Source organism: Mesoplodon bidens (genome assembly GCF_964165515.1).
Source record: "Mesoplodon bidens genome assembly, chromosome: X".
Lineage (NCBI taxonomy): Eukaryota > Metazoa > Chordata > Mammalia > Artiodactyla > Ziphiidae > Mesoplodon > Mesoplodon bidens.
In genome coordinates this window covers 113005666-113027635 of record NC_138163.1, presented here as the reverse complement: position 1 = coordinate 113027635, position 21970 = coordinate 113005666, and the positions used below count along the sequence as shown (strand labels likewise).

Genomic DNA, 21970 nt, shown 5'->3' with positions numbered 1-21970 from the left:
ACAACCCAACTTTTCTGGCCCTGATTGCAAAAAGCCCCAGTGTTTGGAAAGATTTGCTGAATTCAAATTGATCAAAACTGTTTTGTGAATTACAGTCTGTACACAAGATTTAGAACTACAAAGAGAATGGTTAGCCAGGGTCAGACTGTATAGGACAGGCAGTTCCTGACTGTTCCCTGAGCTGTTATTACGATTTCTTTAACAACCTCTAAATCTACCAAGGGCATCAGTGGAATATTTTACATAAGAGAGAAGTCTGCACTAGCAACGAACATAAAAGGAGGAACAAGAACAAATTGTAAAGAATATTAATGACTCTTCTTCCAAACAATCCCAGTTTTTATGAAAATCAAATGAGTGATAAAAAATCTGCTATAAAACTATACGAAACCTGAATGTAACAAATAAAACAGAAGGAAGGTGGCATTTTGATCGTCTTAGACATAAGATCCTTATGTCTTACCTTTGAGTTGTTGAGGAAACTATAGTGTAGGGGCACCAGGGGTCATTTATATGAGGCTCCACACAATGTTTTTCACATCTTGTTCTTAGTCTATGCTACTTCTATTCAGAGAACAGTTGGTCTCAAGTGAAAGGCCACACTATACATATAAGACTGTTTTCTGTATCTTATATCTCTGTTACAAGAATTGTTACCCAGAAGATCAGGTAAGACTTGGCTGATAATGACCAAGCTTTAAAGTATATACAGTAATCCATATCCCTTTCTGCCTTTTCCATTTACAACACTTAGCATATAAAATCAAAGAAACCTGGGGATAAGTAACTCTTGAGATAATGTTTCACTTGATGTTACAGATGAAAAAAGGCTCAAAGAGGAAACAGCTCAAGATCATCTATTATTGAAGACTGAAATATGTATGCCTAAAGGAGTTTTTAAAGAAGGGTGGACAAAAGTGATTTCCGATGGGAACATACAAGGCTGACCTCCAAAATCTTTTGAATCTTTAACTTGGCCAAGAGTACGAGAGGCTCTGATATCTAAATATGGCCTACCTGAGACAATGCCCAGGTACCAATCTTGAACTGAATTCTGTGCTGGTCTACTGAGAGCTACATGAAGATACAATTGAATATTCAATAAGCACTGAGATAAATGCATACTCTCATCTCTTCTGATCGTCTCCTTTCCTCCTTCTTTTTGACGTTACGTGTCCTTCCTCCTACCGTTAGATGCTATGACATACATGAGCTACATGGACTGACAGGTGCAGGTTAACATAAGTTGAGGTAGCAAAAGGGAAAAAAGAAACAGAAAAGCCTATGAGTTTCTCAGTCCTCATTAGCACATAACTCATGTTATATGACTTGGTCCCACAAAAGAGTTGGCTGATATGGAAATGTATTTATCAGACACATGCTTACATTGTTACGGGGGGAAAGGACGGTTAATTCCACGCACTGGTGTTTTAAGCACTGTCATGGCAAAAATAGTATCCAAAGGCAGCTCAGTCAGGAGAAGTCCCATTCTCTCTACACGCAAAATCACCCTGGATGTCCATGGTGACACTCAGAAAAAGGGAGGGGAAAAGTGGGAGCTCTGTTACAGAAGAAAACCAGCTAATACGTGCAGAAAGAATGGTAGAATGAGAAAACCACTATTAGGCAACCACTAATGTAATGACTGAATTAGAAAAGGATCATCAGTGGAGGCTAAAACCATAGGGTGAAAGGCTGTTGAGGAACAGGATGATCACAAGCGCTCAAAATATCACAAAAATGACTTTCTAATTTACAAAGGGAAAAGGATACTTTTACAATGGAAATATCTGACACCACCTTACCATTCTTAGCATTACTGGTAAGAACCCAGTGTCATTTTGTCCCTCCAGTTGTGATGTAGTGGGAAAGACACAGCAGCGCCTCTATCGTCCTCTTGCCAAAACAAAAAAATTCAACCTGAATCTAATCCAAAGAAACAACCAGAAAAATCCAGAATATGGGACATTCTTAAGAAAGCTGCTTGGACTCTTCAAAACTGTCAATATCATGAATGAAAAAAAAACAAAAAATGCTGGGAGACTGTTCAGATTAAGTGAAAGTACAGAGGCATGACAAGCCAATGCAAGACAAAGACCTTGACTGGATCCTGGAAGAAAACTACCAGAAATAAGGAACATTCCGAAGCCATGGGGACATTTCAATGTGGACTGCATGCTAGATGGTATCACTGACTTAATGTTAAACTTGTGTGTGGCAACGGTATTGCAGTTTTGCAGGAGAAAGTCTTTTTGAAACAAGATATATGGTGAAATGTTCAGGGGTTTATGTTTTATGGTATGATGGCCTTTTACCTTTAAATGGTAAAGGAGAAAGATGTGTCTGTGTGTGTAGATTCAAGTGCACACATACATGGGAAAAGTGAAATGTGAATGGGGCAAAACGCTAACCAGGGCTTGGACAGATGTACGAGACATAGAGGTGTTGACCATACTATCCTTTCAACTCTTCTTTATACTTGAAATTTTTTCAAAATAAAACACTGGTTGGAAACCATTGTTTCTTACCAAGCACCCCTTCCTGGGGGAGGGCGAGGAAGGCAAGAGTGTAAGGAACTGTGATAACTGCGAAAGGGGAGGGGGAAATGCATTAATACCAATGGTATAAAATGTGAAAAACTCTTCAGGACTAGTTTTCTCGCAAAACACAAACCTAACACCAAACTGATGTCCTCCCTGTTCTCTTAGCTTCATTGCTCTAATGTGTCCCCTCATATACTCGGCCGAGATGTGCTTTCCCCAGATACCCGACTATGAATTTTCAGCCATCAATACGAGTTTAAGAAGCCCAACATTACCAGAAATTTTTCTTGTTTGAAATAAGGATTGAGAGGTCAACAGCTGTGTTCAGGAGACAAGAAGAAGTAAAAGGCTTCCCATAACTGCTGTCTTGGGTAGAAATCAAGTATTTTATTTAAAGTTCTGAAGATAATGAGCAGGTTGGAGGCCAGCAGTCACTGCTCTAATATTAATCAGGACTCTGAATCACCCATTAAAGATAAAATAAGCCCAAACAATAACACAAAGTGATTATCCACTCTTCATTTACATGTTCAAGGACAACTGTCCTGACCTCAGGCTTTCCATTCCACCTGACTAACAAACCAATTAACACCGTGGCTCCAGGGAACAGAAGCACAATTCTTAAATCTATGCAAACCTGTAAGTATACTCAATGTTATTAATTTATGCTAGAGAGTTCTTATTTAACAGAAAACTTTCACAGATACATGGTAGAGCACATATATCTGCCTGGAGATATCATGGAATATCTTTTCTCAAGTAGGTATCAGGACAACGTATGCTTAAGTACAAGACAGCACATTGACTCTTCCACTGCTGCCTCCTACAATCATTTAAAATCCAGTTCAGGAAGAGGCAAAAGTATAGGAACAGAACACAGAGACTGGGAGCAGGCAGGATGACAACAAAACAAGAGGGAATGTTAGGGGTGATGCAAATGTTCTGTCTTGATTGTAGTGGTGGTGACAAAACTATATGTCTAAACTCAGAGAAGTGAACACCGGGACAGACTGTACTGTATTTTTTTAATGTAGCTTAAAAAAAAGCTAATTAGAATTTTTTTTTTTTTACTACTTTTTCAAATGCCCTCCCCCAAAACCCAAAGCAAACAAAAAAAACCCCTTTAGCTGTTAGTGTATCAAGACACCCTGAACAAACAGATAAGGGTATCCCAGGAAGAAGTTTTGCACTTCCCTTCATCTTAAATAATCTTTGTAGAAAGACAGATTTTTTTTAAAAAATCCAATTTACAAGCCAGTGACAAACATGTGAAAAAAGAAAATGGTAAATGTTGAACTCATATTTCCTTGTTTCTCTGAGCTTTATGGGTAAGTATCAGTTTGAGTTAGAATTAATGGTGAACTGATCAAAGGGAGTCCAGAATACACTTCCAACTAAAAGCAAGGCTCTCAAAAAAAAAAGGTTTTTTTCACTAGCACCTCTGCCTCAGCTTTTGTAGGAAAGGGGGGAGAGGGGAGGGGAGGGGAGGGGAGGAGAGGAAGGAAAATTTGGTCCTAACAAAGACTTCTGCTCTAGAAGGGTAAAAAGGAGAAACAGAATGGCATGTGCTTTTCCTTAGCAGTAAGTGTATAAATGAAACAGGTTTCAACTCCAACACAAACCTATCTTTGAAACACAGGTGAAGAAAATATCTACCACTCCACATGGAGAAGTTAACCGCATAAACCACGACATAATTATGAAGGTAAACCACCACAGCTTATAGTCAAAATAGAAAAGAAGAGCAACTGAAGACCAATAGTGAACTCCAGACAATGCTGATAATACCCTGATAGAAGGTCTTTCCCAAAAATTTGCAGGAATTCTGTCCATGAGCAGGCCCAGTAGGAGCTCGGTGATGTTACCTCTACTTATACATGCCAAGCCCTAGTAACTTATATAGTAGTTATTAGTGAGTATCCATCAGTCCAAACAGGTGGAAAAAGAATGTCCGTAAGACCAAAGGGCCCATATTGTTTTTTTTTTTTGAAGGAACATCTTTATTTTATTTTGTTTTTTTAGGCCGCTCCATACAGGCATGCGGGATCTTAGTTCCCCGACCAGGGATCGAACCTGCGCCCGCTGCAGTGGAAGCGCGGAATCCTAACAACTGGACCACCAGGGAAGTCCCAAAAGGGCCCATAACGGCCAAAGGAAACCTAGGCAAAGCAGATTTTTTAGGAGTTATTTTAAGGATGGGAAATATAAAATGTGATCAACTGGCATGAGGAATGCTGTCAAACTGGTTAAGAAGTGTGTTGGCATGGTACTTTAACACCATCTCAAGAGTCTCTAAAATCTCATCTGTAGATGCAGGGTTATGGATAAAAGGAATTGTTAATCTTGGTGGGCTATTCTCATGTTAAAATACACTTTAGATAATCATAACTAACGCTCAGTAAGTACCTACTATGTGCCCACCACTCTAAGTGCCCTGCCTCTATTAGCTCACTTAATCCTCACAACTGCTCCAGGAGCTTAGGGGCCAGGAAGGTCAAGAAATGTGCCCAAGGCTGCACACACCCAGCAAATAGCAGAGCTGGGATTTGAACCTGGGCAGTCAGCTTCAGGGCCTATGTGCTTAACCACTCTGCCACTCACTACTCCAGATGTCCTGGAATGATTTACTATTTACACACACACACACACACACACACACACACACCTGTTCTCGACAGTTGAGGTGGTAACTTATTCCCATTTCTGTATCACTCTATATTACAGCAACTGTGCAGATGATATTCATTTTTGTCAGAGGAATATAAAAACTCAGAAGACAGATAAAAAAGCAACTTATTCATTTTGAATGCATGAATACAACAGGAGGCAGAAAACAGATGTAGAATAAACAGATTTTGGCACGCAAGCTCTTGTAGGTGAAGCATATTGAATATAAAGTTGGTACACTCGATTCTGTCTAAACAATAAGGTCCTTAAAATGTTTACAGAAGAAAATACTACAAAGACTATCAGGGGGAGGGGTGAAGGGAGTACCTCTCAGGGCACTGCCAAATACCAATTTACAGATACATGACTCTTTTCTGGAGTCATTTAAAAGCGTAAAGTTTTGCCCACCTAAGAGGAAATATTATTTCATTTCATTTGGAAGTAGACTAGACACCTGAAATTGGGATTCGAGTATTTTAAATAAAGATCATAGTGTGTGTGTACACATGTGTGTTGGGGTAGGTGAAGGAGTGTTCATTTATCCACATATCCTATTATAACCTAAAGTTCATATAAAGGATCATGCTAACACTTTCTTCGCTCAGTCTAATATTTGAACTGGTTAAAGCCATTTATTTCTACTCAGATGGTTTAGCAGAAGGAAATGCTGGCTTGGAACATAGGGAACTTGGGCCTGATGTCTAGTTCTGACATAAATATAATTGCAGAATGTAGAAAATATTCACTCTGCCTATCTGGGTTTCAGTTTTCTCATCTGAAAAAGGAGAGATGGGGACAATCTCTCAAGTTCCTCCGGGCAGTCTGTTGACGCACTGCCAGAGGTCGTAAGGATCAATCTATTCTGCCAACAGGGAAGAGCCCATGGAATATGAAAGCAGATCAACCCGATGATGCATTCATTGAAGCTGTATTTCCAAAACAAACTAGTTCCAAATCTTTACTTCTACTACTGCCCTAAAGAGTCATTTTCCCAGTACACGTGCTGACTGCCATACGCTTCTAATGTAGAAACATATCCTGTTGCCTCCTTTAATATCAGTGAAGATACTACTGTCAAATCCATACGTTTAGAGTGAATTTTCCCTTTTAAAATCCACAGATGTGACTTCATTTCCTGGCCTCGTGGATAATTCCGTGATGGACCTACACTGACTTTTAAATAGGCAAAGCATTTTATTTGGACTTGGCAATTCCTTTTCTCTTTCTTTAAAAAAGTTTTTGGTTTCTTTCTTCCAATTTTTAAAAGTTTTGGTAAGATACATATACCATAAAATTTACGATCTTAACCATTTTTAGGCGGATAGTTCAATGGTATTAAGTGCATACCTACTGTTGTGCAACCATCACCACCATCCATCTCCAGATGGGCTGAGGAAACCTATAAAAAGATCACCCAGCTAGCACTGCACGTGAAAACACCGCTCCGCTCTCCTCCCGTCCCTGCCAGGGCCTTGTCTGAGCCAGAAGCCGACACTTTCCTAACTGTACCGACTTGAAAAGAAGGAAGTTTTCCAGTCGGTGACAGAAAAAAAAGGAAATAAAAAAGACTATAGTCTGAAGTCAACTTCTCCTTCTGTGATGCAGGGAATGTATCTGTAGGAGAAACAAGTACTTTCCTGCCGTTCATTTCCTTAGGCTGGTAGAAGGAACAGCCTTTGAGCACAAGCTTGCTGAAGGAACCAGCCCGGCCCCATTCCCAAGGTCATATATGCTTCAAACAAAGGGCAGGGGGCATTTTCACTCCTGTTATCTTTCCCTACAGCAAACATTGAATTTTCATGCATGCTGCATGGTTTCTGAAAGACAAGGTGATAGCCAGAGCTCCTGGCTGAGGAAAAGCCTGCCAGGGCTAAGACGCCAATTCTGAAGGAAGAATTCACAATGGGTCTGTTCACGCAGACTGCCAATTCCTACCAAGTAGAGAGGGCCCCCAAATCTGAGTAATATAAACCTCGCCCGGCTCTGTACCCACAGGACGTGCACCACAGCCTTTTAGCAACATCCAGTTTGCCAACGCTCAGTGTCTTAAAATGAGGATTCCTCTTCTCCCCAACTCTCCTATGTTCCCTGTTTTGTTATGGCATCATGTATTCTAGCAGAGACCCAGAAAAAAAAAGCCTGTTATTTCACCTTGGGAAGCTGGAGAGCCTTAAAATAAGAAAATGCATATCTGGGGATGAGGAGGAAAATGGGCGGGGGGGGGGGGAGGCATGCACTCTGGACTAGGAATCAAACTCTTCCACCAGTTGAGGAAATGCAGCAGTGCTGATAAATTGTTCATCTATTAAAACAACAATAAAAACAACCCCCCCAACCTGCTTATTCTATTCTCTTCCAAGGGTTTGGGAAGATTAAATGAGAGAACTGTGTGAACAAAGGTAAAATATTACCATCAGTATCAGTAGTAACAGTATTATTTACAAGCATGGTCAGTACAAATGGTAGGGAGAAGCTGTTACTTGGTAGTGAAAGCAAACCGTGGGCAGCTATGGAAACAGATCAGGAAAGGTCTGAGAGTTAAGTAGAGAAATTAGGATTTATTCAGTGGACCATGAAAAGAAATTGAAGATTTCGAAGGACGGTGTCATACAGTGAATACGTTTCTCTAAAACCAGTATGAGAGCAGTGAGACAGACGAAAGGCACCAGGGGGTCTAGAGGAGGCTTGCTAGGAAGACAGTGCAATAATCTATGCAAGTGATGAGAAGGCCTGAAAATAGCGTATGAGTGGCAATGAATAGGAATCACACAAAAGGTGCTTCTTCCCCTTAAAAAGAAAAGTTAGCACCTTTACTATTTTTTTTTTCTAATGCTAAATGTTCAAAGAAGAAAATTTGGAAAATACAAGAGTAGGGAAAAGACCCCACCCTGCTACCGCTGTTAATACCTTGATGGATTTCCCCCCAATCTCACAAAAGACCTTTCTGACTGAGAGCTTGGAGACCGGCTAGCCAGGATGTGTTCAATCACTATGCGATTAGGTAGGGGACTGAGTTCAAAGTTCTGACGCTGAGAGCAGAGTGTAGCTGTTACAGGGACAGGGACGGAGCGAAACAAGAGGAGGCAGGTGAGCGAAGAAGGCAAGCATCCCGCATGAGAATGCAACAGGCTGTCGTGGAACGGAACAGACCGGGCTCCTGATAAGAGGACGGCAGGACGGAAAGTAGAGTTTCTCTTCAGCAGCCCCTTGTCCCGACAACCAAGTTCAAGAGGCTAGAGCTTACTTATTCCCACCACAAAGGAGAAACGGTAATTATATGATGTGATGGCGCTGACCACTGCTGCAATGGCAATCATATTACAATATATAAATGCATCAAATCAACATGTTGTACACCTTAAACTTACACCATGTTATATGTCAGATACATTAAAAAAAAAAAAAAAAAAAGACAGAGAGAGCCAGAGTCTGCAGTGAGGGTGACGGTGGCTGCAGCACCATCAATTCCGCGAGGTGACGGGACAATGGCTCCAGTGGCCCTGGGGCCAGCCCGCCTGACTTTGCGGCAGGAACCGTCTCTCAATAGAGATGGCTGTCGGCGGGTTCGAGCTCTGACCGTTATTCTCAACCTCAGTCACAAGATACACACAACTGTGTATATATGTATATGCGAACACGTGTGTATGCACACGTGTGTGTGTGTGTGTGTGTGTGTGTGTGTGTGGTTTCACAATTAGAAAGTAAAAAGTCACTGAAACTTGACTAAAGAGAAAATGCTTTGGAAAAAAAATTAAGTCACTGCAAGTTGTTTTATAATAGGATTTTGAACAGAATGGATCTGGACTATTTATGGCCATTAATATTCACTGTGTGAAAGTTACCTGTGTCTGCGTTCTGGAGTAGAAATGTTAATGCAGCAACGTGTAAGAAAAAACCCCGAGGAAGTGATAGTCTATTCACGTTTTGGGAGATTTGAGTATGAGGTGAAAAATGCATTTATTTCTCCACATCTGTTTTACTTGTATAGCCAATCTGCCATAATTTTGGAAAAACAATCCAAACTATATCCAATGCTACATTAAGTGGCCTTATTATGTGTGCATTTATTTACTCTGCCCAGTGGACTATTAAATGAATGCTAAAAGTGCTCTAAATATTTAAACATTCACAGTGTTCTGCCCAGAAGGCCTTCTATGGTTTTATCCTAGTCTGTGGTCAGACTACATACAGGTCTAACCCAGTTATTTGTACACCTAGATCTATCGGTAATGAGATTAGCATGGACGGATCGAGAAACCCCATACAAGAAAAACAGTTCTTAGCATTTGAAAAACAACATAAGAACACTGTGAATAATGTAACACTCCAAATATCTCGTTCCTTCAGTGCTGGTAGTACTACAAACAACTTGCAACAAAAAGCCATCTGGTAATATGTATCAAAAGCCACAAAACTGTTCATATCTGGTAATCCCATTTCTGAGAGTTTATCCTAAGGGAAAAACTTGCGTCAAAGAAAAGAGCTAACTACATAAAGATGTTCACTGCAGCATTATCTATCTTACCAAAAAATAGAAACAAACTAAATGGCTATCAACGGAGCGCTGAAGCACTTGGGAGGAAGAGGGTATTTCTGGGGACACTGATTATGGTGTGGAAAAGGCACTGGGGCAGGGTACGAAGGAGAATGGACTGGAGTGTGTGGAGCTAGTGACAGACATTAGCAGAGAGTACAAGCCTCCGACCTGGTTGTAAGCCTATGGGAAGTCACCATCCAGGCCTTGGAACAGTAGAGGAATGTCAAAGTTACAAAAGGAAAACTTTAGGGACTTCCCTGGTGGCACAGTGGTTAAGAATACGCCTGCCAATGCAGGGGACACGGGTTCGAGCCCTGGTCTGGGAGGATCCCACATGCCGCAGAGCAACTAAGCCCATGTGCCACAACTACTGAGCCTGCGCTCTAGAGCCCGTGAGCCACAACTACTGAAGCCCGCGCGTAGCAACGAAGACCCAATGCTGCCAAAAATAAATAAATAAATTTATTTTTTTTAAAAAAAGATAGCTGTGTCAACTATTTACCAACAGCTACTGAAAAGAAGGCTACGATGACAGAATTAGGTTAGGAAAAAAAAAACTAAGAGAGTAAGACACTCACAGACAAAGGTCATTTTCGTTTTTACAAAGGATTTCTGTGGCTGGAGATTTATTTCCTCCCTCGCTAAACCATGCAGACTCCCTTCCCTCCCAACATCTTAGGAACTGTGGGGTTCTGGCTGCAGATGCAGATTTCTTTCCCTTCCTTTGCACTGTCCTCTCTCCCCAAACCCACAGTTCCAGAAGCCACTGCCTACAGAGGTTTCAAATATCAAAAATCCCTTACCTACCTGCCTACGGAAGAGCTAATGTGAGAAACTACAGTTCTGTGGGGTTTTATAATAATTTCTAAAATACAAAAGAATAAGTATGTTACTTAAGAAGGTGAATAACTTACAAATTGGAAGCAGCTCCTGACACTCGGCTCAATGTTACTGCCCCCAAAGGATGCGACTTCACCCAACTGTCTTGGGATCTGGATAGAATCATGCAGAAGGAGGCCCAGTCTGCGCTGGTCACAAAAGCCCGTTGAACTGGCCACTTGCTTGAAAAGGTCTACAAAAGGAAAAAGAGAATTGCAACCATCAAAAAGCAGAACCAAGTAGATGTTGGCAGAATCTAAGGACCAACTCAATTCCAGCACCAATTCTCAAGAGTAGCCAATATTCCCACAGTGTACTTCTACTGTGCAGTAATCTGCACATTTATTATTTTTATGGATCAAGTTAATCATTACTGTGTATATATGACTTTTAAATAAACTACAGCCCTGCAAGTAATGAGAGCTTACGTACAGTTCTGACACGTGAGTTTTTCCTAAGCCAGAACATAATTCTTTGGAAAATATTTTATATATAGGACATGACCACCATCATAAAATAAATGTTTTAGCCTTAAGAAACAAAGAACGGGCCCAAAGCACCATCCCCTTTGGACATCAGATTCCAAAATATATCAAAATTGGGACTTCTTTAGGAAGTCATACGATCACTGAGTTTCTCGTACATGTTCCCACAGGATGCTGTACATATTCGTAATTAGCTCATATCACTTTACACTGTCACTGATTTAATACGTGTCTTTTTGGCTGAAGAATGATATCCCCTCAAGGTTGGGACCATATCTTGGTCAACTGTGTGCCGGAAATGTGTGCAGTAGAAGGGCAGCACCTGGAGGACAGCAGGCGCCCAATACACGTGCGTTCACAGAATGAATGAATATACCAAACACTTGCAACACGCTTTGTTCTCAGAAATAAAATTATTTTAATCCTACCTTGTATTCAAATAAAAGTTGCCCAAAAAGTAAATCCACGGAAGATTTTCCTACTCATAAGCACACTTTAAACCCTAAGAAATTGAATGTTTTTTTTTTGTTTGTTTTGTTTTTTGTTCTTTTTTTTGCGGTACTTGGGCCTCTCACTGCTGTGGCCTCTCCCGTTTGTGGAGCACAGGCTCCAGACACGCAGGCTCAGCGGCCATGGCCCACGGGCCCAGCCGCTCCGCGGCATGTGGGATCTTCGCGGACCGGGGCACGAACCCGTGTCCCCTGCATCGGCAGGCGGACTCTCAACCACTGCGCCACCAGGGAAGCCCAGAAATTGAATGTTTTAACGAGATATTTAAGATGGCAGTGACAACACTGAGCTCTCACGGCATTTTCGCGTCTCTCCAGTACAAACACATAAGTTCAGAATTATGAATTATCTTCAAATATCCCAGCTTGAAGTTAACATTTTTGTTTCGCCAACCTCAAACCTGTTCCCTCTCAGTAGTTATCTGAAACACAAACTGGAAGCTTCCTTGATGAATCAAGTGAGTATTACGATGTGCTATCACAAGTAACTACAATATTTAAAGGACGAAAGGCCACAGAAATATTCTGTTTTATCCAAAACACATTTTCAAATGGCTAACAAAAGCTGTTCTGTTCTTTTTTCTTGGGTTCTTAGGATGAGAAAACTCAAGTGGAAACTACATAAAAGTGAGAGCTAAAAGAACTTGTGTATTTTGTGGAAATTTACTCCTAGGGGGGAAATGAGCAGTAGGACACAGAGTGGCTTTGGACGAATTCAATCTCTTTTATCTCCTGCCCGTCCTTAAGCTCAGCACATCTCCACATCCCTGTGTGGCTAGGCCTTAGGGGAAAAGAGAAAAGACAAGATACACTAGGTTTGTTTAATATTCCTACCGAAAAGATTTCTCACGAGCATTTAAAGGGGAAAAACAAGTACATTCCTTCACAATGGGAATGAATGGTTGCTTAGTCATCTCAACTGTCCCTCCTCTAGCATTTGCTTTTAATTTGGATTAAGCAGAAGAGCCCAGTAGCTAATCAAAAGGAAATTCTGTAAGGTGTTATTTACCCTGTAAAAAATGGCAAGCTGTCTCTCAAATAATAAAATGTTAATCACATCACAGAATTGGGTATGTCAGTACAACTCGCAGTAAGATGATTATACAATAAACAAGGTTGCATCCAAAGACGAGGCAAGTGCACAGATTAAACCTTCACATTTATTTTTCTGACTCAGACAAAGGGGTTAGAAAATCGGACTCTATCCCCGAGGAACATGTGTTTTACTCAGACACAGTCAATGTAATGTAAAATAATACTCGGACTGGAGAAGTTAATCCTCATTCTCTATTTAAATAACTACAATTTAACATCTGACAGGGAGCGGCACAAATCAAATTTTATGACAGTCTGAAAGTCGTTCTGCATCTTACATGAGGAACCTCCTGTCAAATAAGAACACCATGTTATTCCCCATCTAGAACTGGGGTAATTAGCCAACATTAATAAAAGAATACTGAGTTAATATACATGACTTACATCTGTACTTGTCTTCCAAATGTGCTTTACACAGAGAAATGATGCCAGTTTTAAAAGACAGGACCCGGATCCTCCCTGTTCGTCCCCTGTTATGAATAATCAAAGCAGAAAACAATTACTGACACTTTACTGAATGAGAAACACTTCTTAGTTAAGAGAAAAACCTTGGATATGGAAACTCTACTGACCACTGTTTTATTAAGATCATTAAGAATGTTTCTGAGTTCATTATCTATTTGGCTGATGACCCAGAATGCGATGGAAATTTGACCAACTCGACCAGTGAACATTTACCAAGTTTTCAGTTCTTAAAAGCCCTTACTTGTATGGTAAGAGCTTCTCTACATAAAAATAAGAAGAATATCCTTTTATTCATCTATGGAGAGCCACCTGGCTTTATGTCGATAAGGGGAAGAATTACTACTATGTACTAAGAAAATCACCTACTTCAGTCATTGAAGCCAAAAAATACCAGCAACTAACTGCTCTGCTCTGTTAACACTCGTTTAGATTTTCATCTGATTGCCCCTTATTGAGAAGAAAATTAATCACTTCAGGTCACAAAACACACAGTATAAAATATGAACGTTTCTCCCTACAAGAAAAATATGATAAGGTCTATTAGAGAGCATTTGAATTAGATGATCTTAAAGAGCAATTTAAAAATAACCTATTGCTACAGCACTGTTTTAACATAGGTATGCTTTCACTTTACATATAAACCATATTCCACGTGACAAATTTATTAACAAGTTCATTTTGCCCATGGGAAAAAATGAAAAGAATGAAAAGTCTTTCATTTTGTAGAAAATGTCTTTTGATGATTTTCAGCTTTTATTTTGTTATGAAAAACAACTGAACCATATATGTCGGTTACAATAAAAGTCTGTAGAATAACTGCAAAGGATAGGTCCCAAGAGTGGTTATTTTTGGTGAACAATATGCTCAGCTTTCAACCGGTACAATTCACTAAATCCATTAGTCAAACAGGAATCCTGGGTCCTACTACGTTAACAAAAGTACTATCATTGGAAGATTTTATCTTTCCCCCTCTTTGAAATGGCAAATCAAAGTTTAAGAAACTTTATATAGTGACTCAGGTCTTCGAGGAGTTAAAATTGTCCCCAGATAATTTTCAGGCATAGAGAAGGGAAGTTATATACTCAGAATCCATTCGTACATCATCTGCAAAGAGAATGGTGCCAAAATATACTTGAGGGAAGACCTGAACAGAAACCCTTATCAAAGCAAATCTAAGGATAATCCGTAATTAAAATCCAACATGATCAAGGGCTTGGTAGATAATCATGAGAATTCAACGGCCAGGTGACCTTGGAACTTAAAAAACAATACCTTATCAAAATAACAAAGAAAAAAAGGTATACATTTATATCCAGGAGGTGGTAGAAATCTACACCAAAGGCAAAAGCAAATAGTTGCTATGCAACTCCTTTCAGAAGACCTTCCCAGGTTTCCAAACGCCGAATACGTTCTTGTTGACGTGTGAAATCAGGCGTATAGTAGTTTTGATGTCTAAGAAGAATTCAGTTGAAATTAAGACCAATTCCTTCTGCTACCTTCCTCAACTGTCTTCATTAAGCTCAAGACAAAAGTGGGGAGTTCTCCTATGTGCAGTCCAAAAGAAATGAGTGTTTTCTAAGAGAGAGGGATGAATGGAGGTGCCAAAGTGAAACTTCGTAAACCCTTATTAAAAAAAAAAAAAAAAAAAAAGACTTCCCCAGTTTGAGGATCTGGATTTGCTGCATTAGGGCTTGTTTTCTTTTTCTTTTTCTTTTTTTTTTTTGGCTTATCAATTTACACTCTTCTGCAAAAAATCTCTTGAGTATCAGCTAACACTATTCAGAGCTGGTGACAGGTGTGTCAGCATCTCCAGGAGCACATCCCTTTCTGCCGGTGAGAGGGAGCCACCCCTGAAGAGGACGGAGGAATTCAAAATTCACAGGCAGGAAAGGGAAAGAACTGATGGCTATACATGGACTCATTCTACTATTTGAAAAATGAGTATCTCAGGGTTTGGTTTGTTTACTAATCTGAGAGCATTCTACATTCTAGTTCTTACCTCCTAGCTTATCAAAAGTATTTTTCAGTTCCATTAAATGCAAAAATGATGAATCACGGGGATAGCATTAGGTCACACGGCTTCATGAAACTTTCATCCTGAGGACCATATTTCTAGACTGGAGCCCTGTTGTGATGCTAATTACACCGTCACCGGTCTGTAGACTAAGCCTCCAGTGGTATAGTCTGGAGAAAGCCTGCTATACGTACGTGTCATAAACATTCAGCAGCCAATTGAGACACATATCCACGCAGAGAGGGACGTTGACCAGATTGTTGTGCTCTTGCTGCAGGCGATCATAAATAGTGGTCAGACAGTTAATGATCTGCAGGATGTCCATGGGCTGGTCATTTTGCTTGAGGTTGTGCTGGTCCAGGGCATCGCATGCAGCTGACAGGCTCAAGAGATCCACTGCAAGAGCCACATAAAATCACAGGTGATTCAAAGGGGAAAAGCCTTCTTTCACTGTTTTTCTTTTTGACAATCCTGGTAGGATTGGCTTGTACCCTTTAGTAAACAGCAAACCCGACCCCTACCCTCTTTTATTAAAGTGTTTTCTTTTCACCCCTCAAGCTCTAAGTTTGGTGAGTGTGATGAGTATTCAAGCTCTGAGGCTGTCCTTAAGTCCCACTGGCACTGGGTGAAGATGTGGATGAAGAGACAGTTCCCATTCCTAAACTATTAGGAAATATTTGAGCGTTAAGGGGACCTAGAGTGTTCTACAGGAACAGAGTCATTTCCACCTGAATTAGAAAGAAAAAAAACTGCTTTACTAGAGATTTTCAAAGAGTTTCTGAGAATACTTTCTTGTATTAGTACTAGCGAAGGTCAGTTTGATTAATCTGCATGGTTAGGGTTGTGTAAACTCTTATTTCCAGCTATGCATTTATAATCATTAAGCGTTTTCCTCCTTGAAATATCAGTCACCTCCTAATCTCTCTGCTACATTAACACTAGGTGAAAAAATAATCAACTTCACTCAGATTTTCTATAGGCAAGCTAAAATAAATGCATCACCTATCCAGTTTTCAGATACAAGGCTCACTTATTTCTCCTTTCACCTTCAAATTTCAGTCTACAACATACTTTTCAAGTCCGCTAAGAACTTTATAAGTTTGGGGGGGGGTGGAGGTTCCCGTGATCTGAGGTGGTATTTAATCATATACTGAAAGACCAACATTTATCAAAAGTGAAGCCTCAACACTGCCCAACATCAGCAAACCGTAAGCTTTACGCCCAAGTGTCACAGAAAGATGCTTTTCTGTAAAGCCAATTTATTAGCCAAATTGGAAGTGCAACAACATTGCTTTTATAACACCTTATACATCCAAGCTCTGGTCAGTCCTTTGAGAGCAAGAATCAATGGTAATTAAGTAAATCTCTCAAGTATGGGGGGGGGAGGCAACACAATTATAAATGTAACTGCAGATAAACACCACCATCCCAATCAGTAAACAGCTTGCCCCATACTAAACAGATGCAAATTTAAGGCTTGAATGCATTTTACTAGTTACTATTTGTGGCTACTTCTAATTAAGTGTTAAGGACGAACCCCCAAAACGGTGGTTAATACCTATGTAGGTTAATACCTCTGTAGTGCATGTTTTCCTCTTTTCAAAAAGGAAAATAGTAACCTTTTGAAGTTTCCCTGGAAGCATGAAGGAGACCTGGGGGTGGAAGCAAGAGGTTTTTTTTTTTTTTCCTTTGTCTTTCATCCCAGTGAGTAAACCTCTCTGCTTCCATGGACCAGTTTCCTTAAAATACCCTGGCTGAGCACTCATACTATCAAAGCCAAGCCCCCACTCCTTTTGCTTAAAAATACTCGAAAGATAAAGGAATGACCTCTTTACATTGAAGCCAAGACTTTGTTTCAAGTGGCAGAAAGGAATGTAACTTGATTTGAAAGGGAGGTAGGAAGGAAAAAGAAAAAAGAACTTAAAAACATAACAACACAAGCGGGCAGGGGGACAGGAGGAGGGGAAGGCCGCGTGGGGACTGTATGGGAGACCAGAGAGACACGCAGAGACAGAAGACTAGAACTTTCGTCCTCTCTGCTGTGTGCCTGACTTTCTCTGAGGACACGTTTTCAGGTGTAGGTAATGAGAACGTTTAGGGATGCAGCACCCCGTCTGCATTAGCAGAAGAGAGGAGCAGATTTCCTCCAAACACCAGGATTCCCAACATGTTTCTTTATGTATTGAAGGAAGTGATGGGTGGTTTGAAGTTTTTCTAGTATTTTCTTTCTGTTACTTTGCCGTAATCATTATACATTTTTTGCTTTATATCCAAGGATATGAGAACTAACAAGTGAGAATTTTTAGACTCACTTTTGTATGAAGAGCCTAATTTCCCCGTGTGATGGAAACAAATAACCAACAGCGAAATGGCATGCATTTTTTATTGGGCCTACTCTTCTCTCCATACAGGTGAAGGGGTAACACACAGAATAGGAAACTGGGAGCATAAATAGCTCCAGAGGGGCGCAAAGCAATTGCTCTGAAATAACAGGAGCGGGGAGGTGACATCGTTGGGAGAGAAATATTGTGCAGTGCGCTCTGCTAAAACCAAATGTGGGGGCTTCCCTGGTGGCACAGTGGTTGAGAATCTGCCTGCCAATGCAGGGGACAGGGGTTCGAGCCCTGGTCTGGGAAGATCCCACATGCCGCGGAGCAACTAGCCCCGTGAGCCACAAATACTGAGCCTGTGCGTCTGGAGCCTGTGCTCCGCAACAAGAGGCCGCAATAGTGAGAGGCCCGTGCACCGCGATGAGGAGTGGCCCCCACTTGCCGCAACTAGAGAAAGCCCTCGCACAGAAACGAAGAGCCAACACAGCCATAAATAAATAAATAAATAAAATTAAAAAAAAAAAACCAAATGTGGTTAAACACAAGAATGATCCATCACAGAAGACCAGAGAACTCATTTTCCCAAAACAAACGTAACAAACAGAATTCCACTATCATGCAACAATCTGTAAAAGACTCCTATTTAGGTGTATAGAGCCGATACTATGGACTTGAAAAGAGGTGAGAAATTCAATAGAGACGATGTAATTGCCCCACTTACATACACTTAACTGTTCAAAATGAGCATCTTAAAGAATACCTTGCGATTCTTTGATGAAACATTAAACATAATGATTAGCTGCTTCTAGAAGCCTCAACAAGCAACCAGCAGACACAATTTTGTAAAACTACCCTTTTACCTCAAGCTAGGAATTTCCATTTAGGAGAAAATCTCTCTCTCCTTTAGTGTATTCACTGGGGAATACATTTTAAAGCTATATAAAAACCCAAGTATGTTCTAATAGACCCTCTCTCTCTTTCAAAAAATTATTTTTGACAGTAGAAGATGCTATAGGTTTTGACGCCACTGAAGAATAGAGAGCATCTGGTGGTGCCCCTCACGCATCAGGGGTGTGGGGTGAAACGGGGGGGACCAGACAAAAAAAGGACCGGCTCTCCAGGATCCTCTCTGCTAAGCACAAAAGGCAGGAAAGGAAGGAGATGGGATGGGATGGGGTGGATGATTCCTGAGGTGCTGGCTGTGCATAATCATCCTCAACATCCTGGGTTCAAATGCTAACTCTATTCTTTTCCTCATATGCCACAAGTGAGGAGATCAGATGGATTTTTTTTTTTTTTGTCTTTTACAGAATCCTAGGCTTTGAGAACTCAAAAGCACCTTTAGAATTGTCCTGCAGTTGGGAAAACTGAGACTGGACAGGAGGAGACCTGCTCTGGGTATTATGGCAGGACACATGGAGGTATGTACTGAAAAGCAGAAAGGTGGGCGGCAGAAGGTGTCCTTACAGGCTGTACAGGAAAAGAAAAGAAAACCACCCCGCATTCTCTACTAGCAATAATACTGGGAGAAAAAAGAAGCACCAAAATGTTGGCTAGAATAAGCCCGATGGTGTCCACACAACCCCGGGCTCATCCCATGGGTCAACCTGGATACCCCAGGTTAACAATATAAACACTCCTGTAACCTAATTAGTACAGACACAGACAGGGGCGGGCGGCTAATGGTGCGATAACTCCTATGTGTCTGCTGACTTTTTGGCCCAGGCAGCAGAAGGCGTCTGCGGAAAGAGGAGGCTGTTGTGGACAGCACATCATTCTACAGGCAGCTTACACTTCAGGCTGAAGGACTTTCCAAGCAAATCTTTGCCCAGCAAGAAAGTCAAGCACTTTGCTATAGTTATCTTTGCTGTGAGGGTTAACTCCAGAGGTGCTGAAGTTGGCAAGAGACGTTTTGCTAAAACAGCCACACAATGCAGACCCTTTGATCAAAGCAAGGAAAAGAAGTGGCTCATTGTATTGATGGGTAGCCATGAGTTACAGGTTATCACAGTTGTTTGCTGCTAGCAATAACATTAGCCATTTTTACCTGGTCTCAGGGAGGCCACTGGGTTTGGGACTGGCTATGTAAAAAGAAGACGTCCGGATTACCAGCAGCTAAAAGCAATCCTGGCTGAGACTCCAGTCAGTGCTCCCTGGTTTCTAAAGTGGTGTGTGCTCACACTGGTGGTTCTTGATCCAAGAGACCAAGTGCATCCTGGTATGACCCTGGTAGAGGGAGGGCACTTGGAGCTTGTACTTGGCCTCTCCAGACCCTATGCTGGAAGGCACCCTGTGGTTGTGATGCATATCCTTGTTTTATTTTTTCTTTTCTTTTTTTTAAAATAAATTTATTTATTTATTTTTGGCTCTGTTGGGTCTTCGTTTCTGTGCGAGGGCCTTCTCCAGTTGCGGCGAGCGGGGGCCACTCCTCACCGCGGTGCGCAGGCCTCTCACTGTCACGGCCTCTCCCGTTACGGAGTGCAGGCTCAGTAGTTGTGGCTCACGGACTTAGTTGCTCCGCCACATGTGGGATCTTCCCAGACCAGGGCTCGAACCCATGTCCCCTGCATTGGCAGGCAGACTCCCAACCACTGTGCCACCAGGGAAGCCCCATATCCTTGTTTTAATGTTGTTGCTGTACTGTAGGCTTTTCCTTTCTACAGTCATGAACTGTAGATTTGTAAGGACTGTCATTTGGGTTCTGTGAGTCCTCATCAGCTATGGAGCTTAACTATCATCCCCGGAGCAATTAGTGCCAGAATGGAGATTGTTTAGAAGACCCCAACTCATTCTTAGCTGAAAATATGGGTAAGGCGTTATTTTAAAAGGAAAGAAAGATGATTCTAACGAAAGGGATGAAAATAAACCATTGATGCTGGTTGCCAAGCTACCCATGGTTTGAAGTAGCACAGGCTTTGAAATTCGTTATCAATGATATAACTTTCTACTGGAAACTGGAAATGGTAGAACCTGAACTCCAGGAGCTAACGGAATGGATTAGAAGGGGATAGCAAACTGATGGTAAGTCTGCTAAAAATTCAATTCCTTGATTGCAGGAGCAAAAGCTCAAATAAGTTCAGAACCTTCTTCCATTGAGCTTCACCCTCTCTGGCCTGCAGGGAGAGTTCCAACTAAAGGAACCTGGGAACTAGCACTTTTTGATAAATGGGTGACACCTGAGAGACCAATTACAATTAAAAAGATAATTCAAGTGGGGGAACTTACAGGTGTTCCCTACTTTACCACCATTTTCTTTTTCAGTGCCATACTAGTAGTCCCTGGACTGGGGCTACAAGTAAGAGTCTCAAAGGCTGGTAATATCCCAAAACAATACCTTACCTAGTTGAAAGGTAAGTGCACAATACCTTACCTAGTTGAAAGGTAAGTGCACAATAGTTGAAAAATAAGTTGAAAAATAAGTGCAAGAATTCCACAGGGGCAGGGGGAGTGTGACGCGGCATGGGGACGGGGACGAGGAGATGGGCCTGCACAGGACGTAGTCCTTCAGGTGAGGGCAGGAGCGTTAAGCTCTGCGCCAGCGGGCTGGAAGTCGTTCCCGAAAATGGGAGGTCTGTGGCTTTCGGGCACTCCAGAGAGGAACTTCCCTGGAGGTGCAGTGGTTAAGAATCCGCCTGCCAATGCATGGGACATGGGTTCGAGCCCTGGTCCAGGAAGATCCCACATGCCACGGAGCAACTAAGCCTATGCGCCACAACTACTGAGCCTGCGCTCTAGAGACTGTGAGCCACAACTACTGAGCCCGCGAGCCACAGCTACTGACGCCCACGCACCTAGAGCCCATGCTCCACAACAAGAGAAGCCACCACAATGAGAAGCCCCCGCTCAACGCAGCTAGAGAAAGCCAGCATGCAGCAACGAAGACCCAACGTAACCAAAAATAAATAAATAAATAAAATTGAAAATAATTTAAAAAAAAATTCCACAGGGACTGATGGACTGGATTACCCCTTTCTCACACCTCACCTAACTGGGGCTGACCGTCACACATGTTTTGTTGCCTAGTGGACAGGACAGCCCCATTTTTCTGTATGGAACCAATGCGACCCCCTATCAAAAATTGGGAAGAGAAGGGGAAGGGAAAGGGGAAGCCCAGGCATGTCTTATCCTGCTACCAGCTAAATATGGACTAGTCCAGTGGCTGAACCCAGGGGATATACTCTTGGCTGGGGGAGAGAGTTTGGATGAAAATTTAACAATAAGGAAGAAAGATAAGATTGTTGCCAAGGGAAGAAAGCCACCAAATGGGTGTTAAAAAGGGAAAATCTAACATAATGCTTGTGCCTAGAAAGATGCTTTAAAATAAGAGAATAATATGCTCCCTTGGCTATGACTCAGATGCCCTTTTAAAAAGCCAAGAAGTGAGCAGGACATCTGGCCAATCTATCGAACGCACTGGGTGAAGAGGTGGGAGTTCTGACTGTGACC

The 21970-nt window shown here is 41.6% G+C and overlaps 1 protein-coding gene across 6 annotated transcripts in view; it reads right to left on the bottom strand.

Moving 5' to 3' along the window:
* Positions 1-21970, bottom strand: part of DMD (dystrophin) — a 2087389-nt gene that overhangs the window by 84544 nt on the left and 1980875 nt on the right. For all 6 annotated transcript variants that reach the window (XM_081221405.1, XM_081221404.1, XM_081221407.1 and 3 more), the window contains 3 exons: positions 15389-15590; positions 13100-13185; positions 10662-10819 (listed from right to left, as the gene is read on the bottom strand). In XM_081221405.1, the coding sequence (XP_081077531.1) occupies positions 10662-10819; positions 13100-13185; positions 15389-15590 (446 nt within the window). The remainder of the gene's footprint in view (positions 1-10661; positions 10820-13099; positions 13186-15388; positions 15591-21970) is intronic.